This window comes from Dendrobates tinctorius, unplaced genomic scaffold (genome assembly GCF_039654945.1).
Source record: "Dendrobates tinctorius isolate UK_male_01 unplaced genomic scaffold, ASM3965494v1 ptg000013l, whole genome shotgun sequence".
Taxonomy (NCBI): Eukaryota; Metazoa; Chordata; class Amphibia; order Anura; family Dendrobatidae; genus Dendrobates; species Dendrobates tinctorius.
Window position 1 is genome coordinate 2,313,662 of NW_027361681.1, and position 19,954 is coordinate 2,333,615.

The 19,954-nt window shown below is 43.4% G+C and overlaps 1 protein-coding gene across 5 annotated transcripts in view; it reads left to right on the forward strand.

The window, feature by feature from the left end:
• Positions 1-19,954, forward strand: part of LOC141068060 (multidrug and toxin extrusion protein 1-like) — a 234,623-nt gene that overhangs the window by 181,094 nt on the left and 33,575 nt on the right. For 4 of the 5 annotated variants that reach the window (XM_073558271.1, XM_073558270.1, XM_073558274.1 and 1 more), the window contains exon 3: positions 17,051-17,152. In XM_073558271.1, coding sequence (XP_073414372.1) covers positions 17,051-17,152 — 102 coding nt within the window. Of the gene's footprint in view, positions 1-8,545; positions 10,948-17,050; positions 17,153-19,954 lie in introns of those variants that run through there. The other variant, XM_073558272.1, reaches the window with a different exon arrangement.

Sequence of the window (19,954 nt, forward strand, 5' to 3'; positions counted from 1 at the left end):
AGATCTCTACTGATTAAATCAGCCTCACTACCTCCTGTTACCACCAGAGGGAGCCTGGAAGGAGAACTCACAACTGGTGGACCAGAAAATGAACTCACAACACATAGCCCCTCAGAGAACCTTCTCTCCCTTTCCTGGGAACGAGAGGACATCGCGCCAGGTTGCATCGGTTCCCCATAGTCCACGGGGTCTCTTGAGAGACAGGACCCTGCAGAATTGAAGCCTTCTACTCATTCTGCCTGTCTCTCAATTTTCTATCCACCTTGATAGCTAACTGCATTGCTGCTTCAAGTGTAGCAGGTGCAGGGTATGCAATTAGTAAATCTTTAACCCTGTCATTCAAACCTGCTAAAAACTAACTTTTGAGTGCTGGATCATTCCAGCTGACTTCTGAACTGGGTACAATATCCCTCACCGTCACCAGAACCCTGTTTCAGCCATCTGAGTTTTGCCTCGGCTGTAGCGACCTGATCTGGATCATCATATATTAACCCCATAGCAGAAAAAAACACTTCTACTAACATCAAACAAGGGTCATCAGGACGCAATGAAAAGGCCCAAACTTGCGGCTCCCCTCGCAATAAGGACCTAACAATGCCCACATGCTGTAACTCTGCCCCTGAAGACCTGGGTCTAAGCTGAAAATAAAGTATACATGCATTTTTGAACGAAAAAAATTCCTGCCGTTTACCAGAAAAACATTCAGGCAAACTCACCTTAGGCTCTTCAGGGTGGACCCCTGGGCAATTACTCACGTGCTGTTGTAAGCTGGAAACTTCCAATGTTAACTGTTGCAGGCATTGACCAAGATCCTGAACGCTGTTCATATTGCAGAAATCCGGGAGGGTTTTTTTTTTCTTTCCGGGCTGGACAAACTGTTATGGTTCTGCAGCACAGGACTAGGGTAGGAGGGGGGAAAACTGACCCTGCACTGCGAATAGGCTGATACCCTATGATGGAGTGAGCAACCCATTCCTTGTGAAAAGACCCACCGACGATCCTAGGTAAATCTCAAGCGAAGACCTATAGATAGGGGGAAGGGGGTCCCTGAAAGATCTAAGGACTGGGTACAAAAACGGGTCACCTCCTAATAGAAAACAAAGAGAAGGCTGCAGAAAAACACTGAAAACAGAAACTAAGACTAGCAGAACCAGAGGTCCCAGAACTGCACTAATTAAACACACAGAAGGCAAAGCAAGGCTCCAAGCCAGACTTCAAGCGGATTAAGACTGTTGTCCAGCAAGGAATGGGAGACAGTTAATAAAGGGTGATACTATCACCTGACCCAAGACAAAACCGAGCACCAGGGGAAAAAGACCAGCAGCCAGAACACTACAAGAAAATGGCAGATAGTCACAAGCTGAACAGATTCTTACAGTTATATTCTTGTACATAGGGTACAATATTATAGTAGTTATATTCTTGTACATAGGGGACAGTATTATAGTAGTTATATTTTTGTATATAGGAGCAGTATTATAGTAGTTATATTCTTGTACATGGGGCAGTATTATAGGAGTTACAGTATATTCTGGTACATAGGGGACAGTATTATGAGTTATATTCTTGTACATAGAGGTCAGTATTATAGTAGTTATAGTCTTGTACATAGGGGGCAGTATTATAGTAGTTATATTCTTTTACATAGGAGGCAGTATTATAGTAGCTATATTCTTGTACATAGGGGCAGTATTATAGTAGTTATATTCCTGTACATAGGGGGCAGTATTATAGTAGTTATAGTCTTGCACATAGGGGGCAGTATTATAATAGTTATATTCTTGTACATTGGGGGCAGCACTATAGTAGTTATATTCTTGTACAAAGGGACAATATTATAGTAGTTATATTCTTGTACATAGGGGGCAGTATTATAGTAGTTATATTCTTGTACAAAGGGGCAATATTATAGTAGTTATATTCTTGTACATAGGGGACAGTATTATAGTAGTTATATTCTTGTACATAGGGGCAGTATTATAGTAGTTATATTCTTGTACATAGGGGTAATATTATTGTAGTTATATTCTTATACATAGGGGCAGTATTATAGTAAATCACATTTTACCCACAAAAATGTACTTTTAGCCCCAAATTTGTTATTTTCACAAAGGAAACAGGAGAAAATAGACCCCCAAATTTGTTGTGCAATTTCTCCTGAGTACGCTAATACCCCATATGTGGAGGAAAACTACTGTCTGAGTGCATGGCAAGACTCGGAAAGGAAAGAGTGATGTTTTGGAACACAGACTTTGATGGAATGGTCTGCGGGCATCATGTTGCATTTGGAGAGCCCCTTAGGTGCCTAAACAGTGAAACACCCTCAAAAGTTACCCTATTCTGGAAACTATTCTCCTCAATGTTTTTATCCAGGGATGTAGTCAGTATTTTGAACACACATGTACTACACACAATTTGATAACATTAGGTCGTTATTATGAAAATTTTCCTTTTTTTCCCCGAAAATGTTGTTTTAGCTTCAAATTTGTTCTGAATGCGAAAATAACCCATATGTGGTCAAAAACTTCCGCTTGGGCACATGGCAGGGCTAGGAAAGGAAAAAATGCTATTTGTCTGGAATAGATTGTGAATGCTATGTCATATTTTGAGAGCCCCTGACATGCAAGAAAAGCAGAAAGTGACTTCATTTTGGAAACTAGACCCCTCAGGAAATTCATCTAGGGGTGTAGTGAGTATTTTGAACCCATAGGTGCCTCACAGAATTTTATAACATTGAAATGTGGAATTATGACATTTTAGTGGTAAAAATGTAATTTTTGCATTTGCTGCAAATCTGTCAGGAACACAAGAGTTAATAGGTGAAACTAGACCCCACAATTTATTGTGCCATTTCTCCTGAATGCGGTGCTGCCCCATATGTTGTCAGAAATTACTGTTAGGCCATACGTCAGGGCTGAGAAGGAAGGAGCGCTATTTGGCTTTTGGAGCACAGATTTTGCTAGAACAGTTTACAGGTGACATTTGCGGAGCCCCTAAAGTGTCAGAACAGCAGAAAACCCCCTAAAATGACCCCATTGTAGAAACTGCACCTCTCATTTAATTTATCTCTGGCTGCAGTGACAATTTTGTAACATCCACGCCAGGCTTTTTTTCTGGAGAATTGCAAATCTGCCAATCTAGTGCTCATACATTGTGTCCCCATACAGTGTAGAGACCCATGCATTGTAGCGATCCCATACATTGTTCCCATCCTGTGGTTCTGGCGATATGCACTCGTTAATTAAGTGCGTTCTTTCCATTACAATAATGCCAAACCTGTGGCCTCTTACTGCAGTTTAGGCACAGTGGGGCTCAGAAGGAGGGGGCACAGATTTCACTGAATTTTATTTATGGGGCTGAGTGGGGGCTGATTTTGTGCGGGATAAATTATGGTTTTATCAGTAACATTTTAGGGTACATAACATTTTTTGATTGCTTCCATATAAGGCTGGATCACATTCTTGTGTTCTACGCTGACCACTTACATCGGGGTTTCCGTGTAAATCCCATAAAAATGCAATTATGACAAAACCTCCAACAGAACCACCCACCATGAGGCAGATGGAGACAAAGACACTTTGCACTCCATTTGGCATCTGTTTCAGTGGTATCCATCTTTTTAGGCATGCACAGATCTGTATTTGCCATACTTGTGCAATAAAAATGATGCGACAATGCTGGAGCACAGACCAGTCCAAAGTGACACCATCTGCCTCATAAGTGAGTGGTTCCGTCCGAGGTTTTGTCTGAATCGCAGTTTTGAGGAATTTTCACAGAAACCCCGTTGTAAGCGCTCAATGGAGAGCACAGGATTAATGTGAGTCAAGCCTTATTCCAATTTTTGTGAGGCATAGTGAACAAGTAGAAAGCAGTACAAGAATAGTTTTTATTTTTGTGCAGTTCACCGTGAGAAGACGGATTTATTCTTCGGGTCTGTGCGATCCCAGCGATACCAGATGTTTATCGTGTTTTTTTTCTTTTTAGGTTTTGCTGCTATCACACAGTAAAAATCATTTTTTAATAAAAAGTAGTTTTTTTGTCAGCATATTCTGAGAACTGTGTTTTTTTTGTTTTTTTTTGCGAACAGAGCTGTGTGAGGGCTTATTTTTTGCAGGACAAGTTGTAGATTTTTTTGGTACCATTTTGGGGTGCATAGATTTTTCTATCACTTTTTATTCAGACTTTTCAAACACAGAATTAACAAAAAACATCAATTCAGATATTGTTTTGATTTTGTATTTTTTGCGCCATTCACCACGTGGGAAAAGTGATAAGATCGATTTGTTCCTCGGGTCGGTACGATTGCAGCAATACCAGATTTACATTTTTTTTATGCTTTGCTATTTTTACACAATAAAAACAATATTTTATCAAAATGAATTTATTTTTGCATGATCATATTCTGAGAGCTGTAACTTTTTTATTTTTTTGCCTAATGAGCCACATTAGGGCTTGTTTTTTTTGCAGGACGATTTGGCATTTTCATTTTTACATAAGACTTTTTGATTGCCTTTTATTCACTTTTTTTGTGAATCACTGTGATGAAAAAGCAATATTTTTGGCATATTTTTAAATTTTTTTTTACATAGTTCGCCATAGTGAATAAATAACGTGCCAGTTTTATAAAGATGGGTCGTTCTGGATGAAGCGATACCAATTATGTGTACTTTTTTTGTTTATTTTTGTTTTTATCCCAAACGCTGCGTTTTGAGTGGCGAAAGGAATTTTCATGATTTGTGTGCACTTTTGTGTGTTTTTTTTAAACTTTTTTTTACATATTTTATTTACCTTTTATTATTTTTTACTGTAGGATCATGCATCATTTTTACTTTGATCACTGGTCTCATACACTGCTGTACTCATGTACAATGTTGCAATTCCACAATTGTTTTTTTTTTTACCATGTTCACTAAATGCAAAAACTGACCAGCCATTATGATTCTACAGGTCATTACGAGTTTGTAGATACAAAACATGAATAGGTTCTTTTTTATTTAAGCGGTGAAAAAAAATCCAAAGTTTGTAAAAAATTTTTTTTAAAAAGTCGCCATTTTCCAATACCCAATATATGATGCACAGCCAATATTTAAAAAGAATAGTACAATTTTTAATAATTACATGATTAAAATCAACACGGAAAACAGCTACTGTATATATAATCTCCAGTTGGCCGCTGTCCCCGAATCCCATAAGGCCCGCGCCTGCACAAGTGACATACACGTCTCCACTATTGCCACGCAGTCGCAGTAACAGCCGCGTCGTTACTATGCATGAGCGGGAATAGCGGTAACGTGTATGTCACTTGCGCAGGTGCAGTTCGTGGCCGTGACATCATGTCACCGCTATTCCCGCGCATGAGCAGTAACAGCCACAACTGCGCGCTCTACCCACGCATGCGAGGTAAAGATGCGGCTGTTACTGCGCCTGGTTGGGGAACACCGCACTCCCGATGTGATAGCATCGGGCCTATCTCTAGAATGAATATAATGAAGGGAAACAAAAGGAAAGGGAAAGTCCTCATGAAATGCAGTCACAAGGGCTAATACAGTGGTCATCAGATTAGGTAAGATGTCAGATTAATACAGTATATTGGCAAAACAGGCAATAAAGTGTTTTACAAAGGTGTCTTTAAGGTAAGAGGGCAGTGTTTCAACTATGGGTCTTAAAATATAGTCAATAAATCTGCATATACAGGGTGGGCCATTTATAAGGTTATACTTGGGTGGGCAATTTATATGGATACACCTAAACAAATGGGAATGGATGGTGATATCAACTTCCTGTTTGTGGCACATTAGTATATGGGAGGGGGAAAACTTTTCAAGATGGGTGGTGACCATGGCGGCCATTTTGAAGTCAGCCCACCCAGGTGTATCCATATAAATGACCACCCTGTAGATACATATAAGTTTTCTATACCTGAGAAAATTGGTCAACCTTGTGAATCTTAGGTAAAAGGTGGAGATTCTTGAATTCTTATTGAGAAGACATTCCATTTCCATAATTATTCCCCTGGAAAGAGCCTCAGCCAGAATGTTATATAGTTAGTCCTGTTAACTAGAAAGGGGGTTCAATGTTAGTTTTTTGTATGTAGTTTGGTCGTTCAGTTGTCGTCTCACTTCCTTCTCATATTTCACAGTTGGCCAAATTACAATGTTACCCCCATTATCTGAGGGTTTGATGATTTTGTTCTCCATTCGTTTCAATTCCTCGATGGCGTTCCTTTCATCTTTCGTAGCTATCATATGGTAATGTTTTTGGGATCTTTTTAAATTCTTCCCCAACTAGTTTTACAAATAAATCAATGTGCGGATATAAGGACAAATGGGGACATTTTGGTGACGGCCCGGGGACATGATGGATTTAGGAAGCAAACCTGAAGTTTGTATTCGTAGCTCATCCAAAAGACTCTGTAGCACCACAACTGCTTCCCGTTCTTTTGTGGTTAGAAAAACAACATCATCAGACTGTTTATGAAAAATCTTTTTAAAAATTAATTTTCGAACAGTATTTTAGTGCAGTAAATTAATCAAACCTATTTGTAGGTGAAAAGGTGAGTCCTTTGTTGAGAACATCAGTTTGTAATTTTGTAAGTACTATATCAGATAAATTGATTACCTTTATTGTGGACTTAAAATTTGTGTTCCTATTTTTAGGATTTTTTCTAGGGTCAAAATTTCTATGTCCTTGTCTGGTGTGATAATTGTAGCGAGGTGTTGACAGTTCGCTGGATACGATACTATGCATGGTGTATGCGATCACTACAACTCACACATGTGAGAGATTCAATTACGGCAGGTGCGAATGGATTGGCTATCCGTCCTTTGTATTACCCCTCACCACATTACATCTCAGTTCCCTGTTGAATCCGTAGACGAAACACGCGTCGGGCAGGTGCAATCACAATGCGTTAGTATTTACTTTGCCACATCATACTTATCATCTGTTTGTATCTTCTTACCTCTGGTCATAATATCATTGCCGTGCCATCTGTACACTTGTTTGTGGCCATGCATGTTCTTCCACAGGTTTTACACTTGCAGTAACCTTTTGTTACATGTGGCGACATTGTAAGGCTGGTTTCACATTAGCGCTTTTTAAGCGTACGCACGGCCGGGGGTAGCTCCGCCCCCGAGCCGGCTCTCTGCCCGGCGTGCCCGCCCCTTGCTTGTAGCGCCGCCTCCTAGCGCACAGCGGCGCCTGCGATCGGCGCACCCTATCTTTAGCATAGGGTGCGCAGATCGTGCGCAGGCCGTGCGCTAGTTGCGCTTTGACCTGCGCTGCGCACTTTTGACGGTGCGCCGTGCGCGCCAAAATCAAACTTTTCGGATTTTGGCGCGCACGGCGCACCGTCAAAAGTGCGCAGCGCAGGTCAAAGCGCAACTAGCGCACGGCCTGCGCACGATCTGCGCACCCTATGCTAAAGATAGGGTGCGCCGATCGCAGGCGCCGCTGTGCGCTAGGAGGCGGCGCTACAAGCAAGGGGCGGGCACGCCGGGCAGAGAGCCGGCTCGGGGGCGGAGCTACCCCCGGCCGTGCGTGCGCTTAAAAAGCGCTAATGTGAAACCAGCCTAAGGAGGAAGACCGGACCGCGGGTACCGGGGAAGGCAAAAAGGCCCGGACTGTTACGAGTCGGGTTCCTGTCGCTGCACAGCAGGATTCCCGATCCTTGCCTTCGGCAGTCTCCCATTCTTCTCCGCCCGCAGAGAAGGCTGCTCAGCAGACTCGTCGATCCTGCGCTCTGCTCAGCCCAGCACTGTGGATTTGGTTGCTGCTGCCACCTCTGGTCCAGCTATAGCAATGCATGCTGGTCAGCAGCGAGCTACTCCAGGGACTAAGTCCTCCTTTTGGTCCACTAAGCATGCCCATGGGACGATCTCTCATTGGAGATCAGAGGTCACATGCTCAGGTCCTTCTCAAGATCAGATTGGACCATCAAGAAGGTCCTGGAAGGACGCTGCTATAAAAGGTTTGCATGGCTGCTCGGCAATGCGCTAAGATAGACTTTTGTCGAGACTTGTGTGATTGATGATGGATGCATGAAATTCGTGACTGACTCATTAAATAACCCCTCCCTTTGATGTGTTAGGGTTAGTTTAGCTTGAGTCAGTGCCTCATGGAGGCAAAGCATGTGCCACAGTGCTCAAGTCTAAGGGTCCTGTTACATTTAGCGATGCACCAGCGATCCCGACAACGTTACGACCTGGTCAGGATCGCTGGTGCACCGCTAAATGGTCGCTAGTGAGCTGCTAAACAGGCAGATCTCACCAGCGATGCAGCAACGATCCAGCGATGCTTGGTGGTCGCTCTTACCTGTCACACCACAGCGATGATGACTTCCGCCTGCGTCCAAGCGTCACTAGTCAACGCCAGCGGAGCGCCAACGAGAAAAAAATGGCTCAGGACATTCGAGTGCGATCAGCGATATCCAGCGGGGGGGGCGGTCGCAGGTATGTGTCACACAAAGCGAGATCGCTAGCGATATCGCTGTTGCGTCAGAAAATCGGTGACGCTTTAGCGATATCGCTAGCGATCTCGCTATGTGTAAAAGGCACTTATGCACAAAGGTTAGCGCCATAGTGCCGCCATATTTCCCGTACCTCTGGGCGTTACAAGTCTATCCGCTGCACCCTGTGACAGCTAACAGGGCACAGCATTTTCCTAGCGTCACTGTCTGGTGCCGCTGCAGTGGCTCCGTGCGCAAGTGGGTCTAGAAGGACTCTGACTCCGTGCCTCTGGGCAGAGTTCTGTGACCACATCGCTTGCGCTCATATTTTATTAGTACGACCTTGTGAAGTAACAGGGTTCGCCTCGTACACTCCGGGTGAGGTAACCTGAGCATGCTACTATCCGCCATTACCTAGCAGCAGGTTACATCTCTGCACGGTGGACCCCGGGCTGCGAACGCACCTCTTACCATCATAATTATTTTGTGCATTCCGCTAGCCCTTAACACGGACAGGAAAGCGCGCAGCATGAAGCAGTTTCCCGCCAGCAGTGACAGAGGCAAGGTGCATGCGCATCATGCTCCGTGGGGTGCGCAGCCAGATCGTAATGACATGCTACCGATTCGACCGCAGGACGCTGCCGGAACCCACCGCAGTAACAGGGAGAGAGCCGAGAGCCCTTTTCAGAAAAGCGCCGCACATCATCCTAAGAGGCAGGGCAGAGTGCAGGACTGTTCGCTGCTGCCCTCCCTGCCGGACATTGCCACACCGCTTGACCAGGACCCTGACTGTACTGCAGCCTTGTTTGCTTTGGCCACAGCCACTCATGGACTAAGGGCTCAGTGGAAGGTACTGGAGACCGACCACTGCAGCCAGAAGATGGACGACCGTTGCCTGCAGTACCTCATTGGAAAAGCACCGAGCCAGCCGTTGTTGGCACTACTGACTTCCAAGCATCATCAGGGCCGCCATCAGGGCATTACTGCCCTGACTGGCGTATGGGTCCATCTGCTCCCCGGGCCCCTACCGGCACGCTAAACCGGGCCCTTAGCGGCGCTGCACTGCGGCAGCTGAACGCTATTGACATGCGGGCCCGACGGCCCGCCCCTCAATAGTTAACAGCCACCAGCCAATCGGAGGCTGGCAGCTGACGTCAGCCGCAGCGCACCCGTCGCCGGCGTCTGACTTCACGTTCAGTCGCCGGCGAGTGCGCGCTTCAGCAGCGTGGAGGGATCGCGAGCATCACCGCTGGAGCGCGACCAGGTAAGGAAGAACTTTTTTTTTTTAATTGAAAGCGGCGATCCGGGGGGCCCGGGGCAAAATGCTGGACATGATGGGGCAGATTGCTGGACATGATTGCAGAATGTTGGACATGATGGGCCAGAATGCTGGACATGATGGGGCAGAATGCTGGACATGATGGGGCAGATTGCTGGACATGATGGGGTAGATTGCTGGACATGATGGGGCAGATTGCTGGACATGATGGGGCAGATTGCTGGACATGATGGGGCATAATGCTGGACATAATGGGGGCAGAATGCTGGACATAATGGGGCAGATTGCAGACATAATGGGGGCAGAATGCTGGACATGATGGGGCAGATTGCCGGACACGATGGGGCAGAATGCTGGACATAATGGGGGCAGAATGCTGGACATGATGGGGCAGATTGCTGGACATAATGGGGGCAGAATGCTGGACATGATGGGGCAGATTGCTGGACATAATGGGGGCAGAATGCTGGACATGATGGGGCAGACTGCTGGACATGATGGGGCAGATTGCTGGACATAATGGCAGCAGAATGCTGGACATGATGGAGGCAGAATGCTGGACATGATGGGGCAGAATGCTGGACATGATGGGGGCAGAATGCAAGACATAATGGGGGCAGAATGTGACAGTGAGACACAGGAGGGGGCAGAATGGACATGGGGCAGAATGTGACAGTGCGACACAGGAGGTGGCAGAATGTGAGGCACTGGGGCAGAATGTGGCAGTAAGACACAGGAGGGGGCAGAATGTGGCAGTAAGACACAGGAAGGGTGCAGGATCATGGGACGGGATGAATATGATGGAGACAGATGGGGACATCATATGGGGCACAATGGATACTCATGAGGGCGGGATGGGAGAACATATGGCTGAAGCCAGGAATGAGACACGCGGGAGCCAGGATGGGGAATATTATTACCATAGGGGCTAATTAAGGTATATTATTACTGCAGTGATGTCTTTATTTTATTTTTTGAGTATACTGTTTTAAATGGGGGGATGGTCCTGTTATTGTGTAGAGTGACACTATGTCGCCTTTTTTTCTTCATGTGATGTAATGTAGACGTTGGGAAAAAAATAAGTAATGTGTTCTGCAAGCAGAGCTCTAGATAACTGTGTTATTTCCTGCAGAGACGAGTCCTGGCTGGAACATGTGATGGCGGTCTGTACTGGATGAAAGATGAAAAGCAAAGATAAAAGACTTCACCTAGATACATCATGGTGAGTTAGTGTGATACCTATACACTGACACTATATACTGTATACTATATACAGAGGTGCTGTGTATAATGTCACCAGTGATCACTGTATTACCTGTACATTATATACAGAGCTCCTGTGTATAATGTAATTGATCACTGTATTATCTGTACACAGACACTGCATACTAAGTACAGATCTCCTGTGTATAATGGCACTTATGGTGATGGTATTGTGTTTTTTTTATTACTGATCAGCATTGTAGTATTCAGTTAGTATGTGGTGGTAATATGTGGTCTGGACATGGTGTTGTGGTATTTGTCCCGTGTATGTGCTATTATTTGGTCACTTTGTGATGGTAATATGTGGTCTGGTCATGGTGTGGCGGTATTTGTTCCTTGTATGTGGTATTATAGGTCGCTATGTGGTGGTAATATGTGGTCTGGACATGGTGCAATGGTATTTGTCCCTTGTATGTGATATTATTGGTCATTTCAAAAATTGAAAAATAGATAAAAATATACTGTACCTAAATTGTATTACATATTTTAACAAATATTTAATAGGTTACAGTAGAGTAGGGCTCAGCCAAAAGAGTCTACAGTGTTGTGATGGCGGCTTAAAAAATCTTTTGTCCAAAGCAAAAGCTGCTGGCTATATGTGTGATCTGGTGATGGGAACTGTTAATGTGTGATTGGTGAGAACATGGTGCAGAAGTGGAGTTTTTCCAAGAGAGTGGTGGGACTGTGGACAGTTTGACGAGTGGAGGCGGGGCTGGGGTGGAGCCTGGGCGGAGTCTAAAGTGGGCCCCGAAAATTTTGCCAGTATGGGGCCCCGAAATTCCTAGTGGTAGCCATGAGCATCATCTTCAGCCTGAGGAACCTCTGATACAATAAGTGTTTGAAAAAACATTGTTCATTGTTCATTAACTCCGTATATCCTTCACAACTGAACTGTTTATTCCCTCATTTAACTGTTTGTCTCCCTGCAAGGAGCATCCCATTGTTAAATTAAATTGTTAACTTTTGCTCTGCCTCTCGTGCGTCACTGCATCCTGCAACCTGTTCACAACATTTATCCAGCTACAACGTATGCAGCACTGACTATTTATATTCCAGGCCTCTTCGCTCTTCAAAGTCAATTGCTTTGTTCATTACCATCACTATCTTATATTTAGTTTTGGGTTACTTATGTTCTTTCACGAATTTAATGGGTACACAGCAATTAGTTATCTGATTTAGTTGTCTTCATTTTCCGAGACCTGTAGCGTCTCCATTTTTCCTGATCTGGGGCTGGGTGAGGACTTATTTTTTTGCGTGCCAAGCTGACATTTTTATTGACACCATTTTGGTGTAGATGCAATCTTTTGATCGCCCGTTAATACATTTAAATGCAATGTTGCGGCGACCAAAAAACTGTAATTCTGGTGTTTTTAATTTTTTTTTTGTTACGCCATTTACTGATCGGATTAATTCTTTTTGCATGTTGATAGATCGGGCGATTCTGAACACGGCGATACCAAATATGTGTATTTTTTTTACTTGTTTTATTTTGAATGGGGAGTAATTTAAATTTTGAGATTTTTTAACATTTTTATTCCCTTTAACCCCAAAGATGGTGTGCACATTAATGACCAGGTCAATTTTTACAATTCTGACCACTGTCACTTTATGTGGTTATAACTCTGGAACGCTTCAACGGATCCCCGGTGATTCTGAGATTGTTTTTTCATGACATATTGTACTTCATGATAGTGGTAAAATTTCTTCGATATGACTTCCATTTATTTGTGAAAAAAAACAGAAATTTGGCGAAAATGTCACAATTTTCAAACTTTGAATTTTCGTGCCCTTATATCACAGAGATATGTCACATAAAATAGTTAATAAATAACATTTCCCACATGTCTACTTTACATCAGCACAATTTTGGACCCAACATGTTTTTTTGTTAGGACGTTATAAGAGTTAAAAGTTGACCAGCGATTTTTCATGTTTCCAGCAAAATTTACAAAACCATTTTTTTAGGGACCACCTCACATTTGAAGTCACTTTGAGGGGTCTATATGACAGAAAATACCCACCATTCTAAAAACTGCACCCCTCAAGGTGCTCAAAAGAAACACATTCAAGAAGTTTATTAACAATTCATGTGCTTCCCAGGAATTTTTGGAATGTGGAAAAAAAATGAACATTTTACTTTTTTTCACAAAAAATTTACTTCACGCCCAATTTTTTTTATTTTGACAAGGATAACAGAAAAAAATGAACCCCAAAATGTGTTGTGTAGTTTCTCCTGAGCAAGCCGATACCCTATATGAGGGAGAAAACTACTGTTTGGGAGCACGGCAGAGCTCGGTAGGGAAGGAGTGCCATTTCACTTTTTGAAAGTAAAATTTCCTGGAATCATTAATGGACATCATGTCTCAATTGGAGAGCCACTGATGTGCCTAAACAGTGAAGAAACCCCACAAGTGATCCCATTTTGGAAACTAGAAATGTATTTGTGATGTGTGGTGAGCACCCTGAACCCCCAGGTGTTTCACAGAACTTTATAACGTTGAGCCGTGAAAATGATAAAATCACATTTTTGCCACAAAAATGTTACTTTAGCCTCAAATTTTGCAATTTTCATAAGGGTAACAGGAGAAATTGCATCAAGCAATTTGTAGTGAAATTTCTGCTGAGTATGCTGATACCCATATTAGGGAGAAAACTACTGTTTGGGTGCACGTCAGAGCTCGGAAAGGAAGGAGCGTCATTTGACTTTTTGAATGTAAAATTACCTGGAATCATTAGTGGCTGTCATGTCCCATTTGGAGAGCCCTGATGTGCCTAAACAGTGGAAACCCTCCACAAGTGACCCTATTTTGGAAACTAGACCCCTCAAGGAATGTATTTAGATGTGTGGTGAGCACCTTGAACCCCTAGGTGCTTCAAAGAGGTTTATAATGTTGAGCCGTTAAAATAAAAAAAATCACATTTTCCCCACAAAAATGTTATTTTAGCACCAAATTTTGCATTTGCATAAGGGTAACAGAAGAAAACTGCACCATGCAACATGTTGTGCAATTTATCCTGAGTATGAAGATACCCCATATGTGGGGGAATACTACTTCTGAGGCACAGTGCAAAGCTCAGAAGGGAGAGGTGCCATATTGGAGGTCAGATTTTGCTGGAATGGTTTGAGGGTGCCATGTCACATTGGAAGAGCCCCTGAGGTGTCAGAACAACACAAACCCCTATATGTTAACTCATTTTACAAACTACACTCCCCAATCAATTCATCTAGGGGTGCAGTGATCATATTGACACCACATGTGCCTTACAGAATTTTCTACCATTGAGCGGTGAAGAAAAAATAAATTACATTTTTACCACTGAAATGTTGTTTTAGCCCCAAGTTTTTAATTTTTCTAAGGGCTAATAGGATTTTTTTTTACAACAAACTGAGGTCCATTTTTTCCTGAGTGTGCCATTACCCGACATGTAATCGGGAAATATTTTTCAGGCACAGTGCAAAGCTCAGAAGGCAAGTAGCACCACCAGATTGTACTGTTATGGTTTGCAGGTGCCCTGACCCACTGGGAGAGACCATGAGGTGCCAGAACAGCAGAACTCCCCATAAGTGACCCCATTTTACAAACTACACCTCTCAATGAATTCAACTAGAGGTGCAGTGATCATATCGACACCACGGGTGTGTCACAAGATTTTATACCATTGGGCAGTGCAGAAAAAATAACTACATTTTTACCACCAAATTTTTGTTTTAGCCCCAGATTTTACATTTTCATATAAGAAGTGCGTAAACATAATTTGTCCCACAATTTCTACTGAACGTGGCAATACCCCATATGTGGCTGCACAGTACTACTTAGCCATACGGAGAGACTCTGGAGGAACGGAGCACTATTTGCCTCCTGGATTTTCCTAGAAGTTTGCAGACTCCATATACGGAGCCCCTAATTTTGATTACATGGATATTTTTCCAGAAACAAGCAGTAATGAATGTTGCCAAGTGAAAATTGCAAATTTACGTTGTAGTGACTAGTATGCTGTAGTGACCAGTACATTGCAGTCATCAGTACATTATGCCCAGCCCGTAATTCTGGAGACATTAACCAGTAAGTTAGGAGGGCTCTCATTGCTTCAGAAATGACAAAGATGTGGACCCTATGTGTGGTTTAGGTACACTGTGGGGCTCAGAGTTGAGAGGGCATTATGATTTGGAAGCGGACAATTTGTTGAATTTCTTTTGGAGGGTTAGGGGCCATTTTGCTTTTCCAGAGCCTTTGTGCTACCAGTAACGTTAAAAAAACCCTATTTTATAGAAAAAATAATTATTTTTGCATAGCTTTATTCTGAGAGATATATATATATTTTTTCTGCTGATGGAGCTGTGTGGTGGCTTGTATTTTGCCGGACAAGATGACGTTTTCAGGTTTTCAGCAGTACCATGTTTAGGAAGTGGTGATGGCCAACTCACTGAATGAATTTAAGAAAGGAATGGATGCTTTTCTTGTGAGTAACAGTATAGAAGGTTACAAATAACAGAATATTATAGGCAGATGGCTGACCCAGCTTAGGGGAAGGAGTTTTTTTTCCGTATGGAGAAAATTGGCTTCTACTCTGTGGGTTTTTTGCCTTCCCCAGGATCAACAATGCAGAACAGCTGCACTAAAAATAGGCTGAACTAGATGGACAAAAGGTCTTCCTTCAGCCTTCAAAACTATGTTACTATGTTACTTTGGGACTATCATTTTTTGCAGTGATGGCTTGTATAGCAGCATCTCTATGATATGCAAACTGTCAGCTCTGCACTGACAGAGAAAGTTGCTGACCATGCTCTGAGCATTGTGACAAAGTCACTGGTAATATAATAGAGGGGAGATATGTGTCACTGCGCTTAATGGCATCAGTGATATGAAACCAGAGTATTTTTCTCCAGCACACAATGTGGTGGGAGGATTAAGTTAACCTTTTATGACATCGAGCGTAATAATACGCCAATGTCAGACACCCTCCTTTTGATGTGGGCTCCGGCGGTGAGCCCACATCTTTTCCGACACACGTCAGCTGTTTTGAACAGCTGACATGTGCTGCTAACAGCAGAGTGAAGAATCGTGATCCTCCCGCGGCTGTTAACTCGTTAAATGCCCCTGTCAAACTCTTGATTGACAGCGGCAGCTTGAATACACGCATTTGGGTTTTTATATCAAAACACAATAAAGCTTACTGTCCTTCATAAACTTTACAGCTCCAAACTGAAAACAGCCTTTCTTCAGCACAAATGAATAACAAAACAGTCCTTTCTCTAGGTAAGGCTGGCGTCACACTAGCGATGAATACGGATGAGTGCTATGCGATAAAACATTGCATATCACTCGGACCAGTATTCATCTATGGGGCAGCTCCCATCAATGGTTTTTTTCTCGACCGTACTCTACGTGCGAGTGACTTCGCAGCATGATGCGATTGTCACCGACACTCGGCCAAGTCTCAGCTCACTCGCACCCCATATAAGTCTATGGGTGCGAGTGACACAGCGCACATCACTCAGATATCATCCGAGTGCTGTGCTATATACGCTGACCCCGGCAACGGAGGAGATGGAGAAATTACTCCTCCGCAGCTGTGCTCCGCTCCTCTCTATGCGAGATGCTCGGAGCATAGTCACATGACACTCGGCTCCCGCTCACAGCTAGTGTGACCCTGGCCTAAGGCAAAGTAAATGACATGGTCTCACAAACTTGGTATTACAGGCACTTCTCAGTCTCTAGCATAGACTGTCCATCATTAACAGTCTTTCTCCAGCTCCAGCACAACACACTGTAACCCAGCTGACTGTTATTATGCCTGTAAGACCCAGATTGGAGTATGGGAGCGACCTTTCCTGCTAAGACTCTTTTGGTTGCTCCTAAATCCCAGACCGAAAACCAGTCATATAAACACCCTTTCATTAACCTACTGGTCCAGACTTTACATTATCGAGGCCTACCACTTCGGTGACACATACCTGCAATCCAGGTCCTTTCCTACAAATTATACACAGAAAATGCCCAGGTAATAGCAGCACGGTGCATGAAGCTGTATAACACATTTATCCTGTTTTCTCTCTTTAGTTCCTGTCGCAATTGATGGCTTTCATGATAAGTGTGGTGAGCTCCATATTTTGCGGACATTTGGGAAAGGTGGAGCTAGACGCGGTGTCACTAGCAATTGCGGTAAATTGATGTCTATTTCGATCTAATATAAATGTGTGGAATCTGTGGGGTCTGTGACTTATAACCCCCACCAGTGTTCTACATAAGGGGCGTCCTATCTTTTAAAGACAGATATATGACAGCAGGAAGCTGAAGAGGAGGAGAGAGAAGACAAGAGAGCACTACCTAAGCGCAGTAAAAAACTTTAAAATGACAATGGTGATGCGTTTGTATATGCTCATCTGTAGGGGTTGTGCAGAATAGGCACAACTCTATGTATACGTGCAAAAAATGGAGTAAACTGATTCACCACAAAAGAGTAAAAGCAAGATAATTTTTATTAGGCTGATATATAGAAGGCACAGAAAAAACAGACATAAAAAGAGTCATATCAAAGACAGGGTTTCAACTAGACAAAGACTCAGGTGCGGCAGAACCATGTGCAAACAAGCAGCACAACCTAGCAAGATGAGGTAATAAAGTATACAATTCCCAATAAAGTGACAGTGCTTCAAGTATAACCCAAGATAGTAGATTAGTGAGACAAAGTGTAGCCGTGTCAGTTTAGATATAAGAAGTACCATACACTACCGTTCAAAAGTTGAGGGTCACTTAGAAATGTCCTTATTTTTGAAAGAAAAGAACAGCTTTTTTCCAATGAAACTAACATTCAATGATTCAGAAATACACTCTATACATTGTTAATGTGGTAAATGACTATTCTGGCTGCAAATGTCTGATTTGTAACGCAATATCTTCATAGGTGTATAGAGGCCCATTTACAACAACCATCACTCCAGTGTTCTTATGGTACTTTGTGTTTGCTAACTGTGTAAGACGGCTAATGGATGGTTAGAATACCCTTGAAAACCCTTGTGCAAGTATGTTAGCACAGCTGAAAACAGTTTGGCTGATTAGAGAAGCTATAAACCTGACCTTCCTTTGAGCTAGTTGAGAATCTGGAGCATTACATTTGTTGGTTCCATTAAACTCTCAAAATGGCCAGAAATAAAGAACTTTCATGTGAAACTCGACAGTCTATTCCTGTTCTTAGAAATGAAGGCTATTCCATGCGAGAAATTGAAAGAAACTGAAGATTTCCTACAACGGTTTGTACTACTCCCTTCAGAGGAGAGCACAAACAGGCTCTAACCAGAGTAGAAAGAGAAGTGGGAGGCTCCGCTGTACCACTGAGGAACAAGACAAGTACATTAGAGTCTGTAGTTTGAGAAATCAACGCCTCACAGGTCTTCAACTGGCAGCTTCATTAAATAGTACACGCAAAACCCCAGTGTCAATGTCTACAGTGAAGAGGCGACTCTGGGATGCTGGCCTTCAGGGCAGAGTGGCAAAGAGAAAGCCATATCTGAGACTGAATAATAAAAGGAAAAGATTAATATTAATATGGGCAAAAGAACACAGACATTGGACAGAGGAAGATTGGAAAAAAGTGTTATGGACAGACGACTTTGAGGTGTTTGGATCACACAGAAGAACATTTGTGAGACACGGAACAACTGATGCTGGAAGAGTGCCTGACGCCATCTGTCAAGCATGGTGGAGGTAATTTGATGGTCTGGGGTTGCTTTGGTGCTGGTAAAGTGGGAGATTTGTACAAAGTAAAAGGGATTTTGAATAAGGAAGGCTACCACTCCATTTTGCAATTCCATGCCATACCCTGTGGACAGCGCTTGATTGGAGGCAATTTCATCCTACAACAGGACAATGACCCAAATCACACCTCCAAATTGTGCAAGAACTATTTAGGGAAGAAACAGGCAGCTGGTATTCTATCTGTAATGGAATGGCCAGTGCAGTCACCAGACTTCAACCCCATTGAGCTGTTGTGGGAGGAGCTTGACTGTTATGAATGAGTCACCGTAGGGGGCAAAAGCAGAAATACAAGCTAAGTCCAGAAAACCAGAGAAGTTGGCAACTATCAGATTGCAGACCCCTGAACCTATCAACACAACTAGCAGTAGCCGTGGGGGGTTCCTACGATGCCCTAGACCCCTCGATCACAGCCGGAGAAATACATAGGCCTAAAGAAAGAAAGGGGAAATCTAAACTGCCCCAGAGCAGACCCCAAAGCAATAGGCAGCCCCCAACATATAATGACGGTGAAGCAAGATGAAAATACTAACACAGACAGAAAGACTGAGCAAAGACGGGGCCCCAAAACTACCTAGATAGGAAAGGATAGGAAGGCTGCTGTCTGCAATCTGCCAAAACCCTATCAAAGACATAAGCCAACCAGCTGATATGAAAAAGGCCCTGAAGCAGCTAGGCTTCAAAAACTGAATCAGCACTCAGGTATTTTCAGAAGACAGAGCTAAATGAATTCAGCACACCCCAGCAGGGAATGGCAGAAATCCAGAAAAATAAAGCAAAAACAAAGTCAAAGCACAAAAGCAAAAGGCCTAGCAGCAAACTTAGCTTTGGAGGAGCAGGAATTCAGACTGGTCTCCAAGGATCCCACAGAGAAATCACCCACAGGGCAGAAGGGCGTCGGCAGCATTATATCCAGTCCCTAACTCCACTCAGCCAGTCACAATCATCAGCCCCAGGTGTTTGACAATCAGGCTCACTACCTTTCTTTACCAGAAGAGGGAGTTCCTCGGGCCTCAGTAATGAAGGGGAAAATGAACTCACAACAGTACCTCCCCCTTGAGGAGTCACCGAACCCTCAACTATGCCACCAGGGCGATCAGGGTGAGCCCGATGATAGGCACGCACCAATCGTTTGGCATGAATATCAGAGGCGGAGACCCAGGAATTATCCTCCTGACCATAACCCTTCCACTTAACCAAATACTGGAGTCT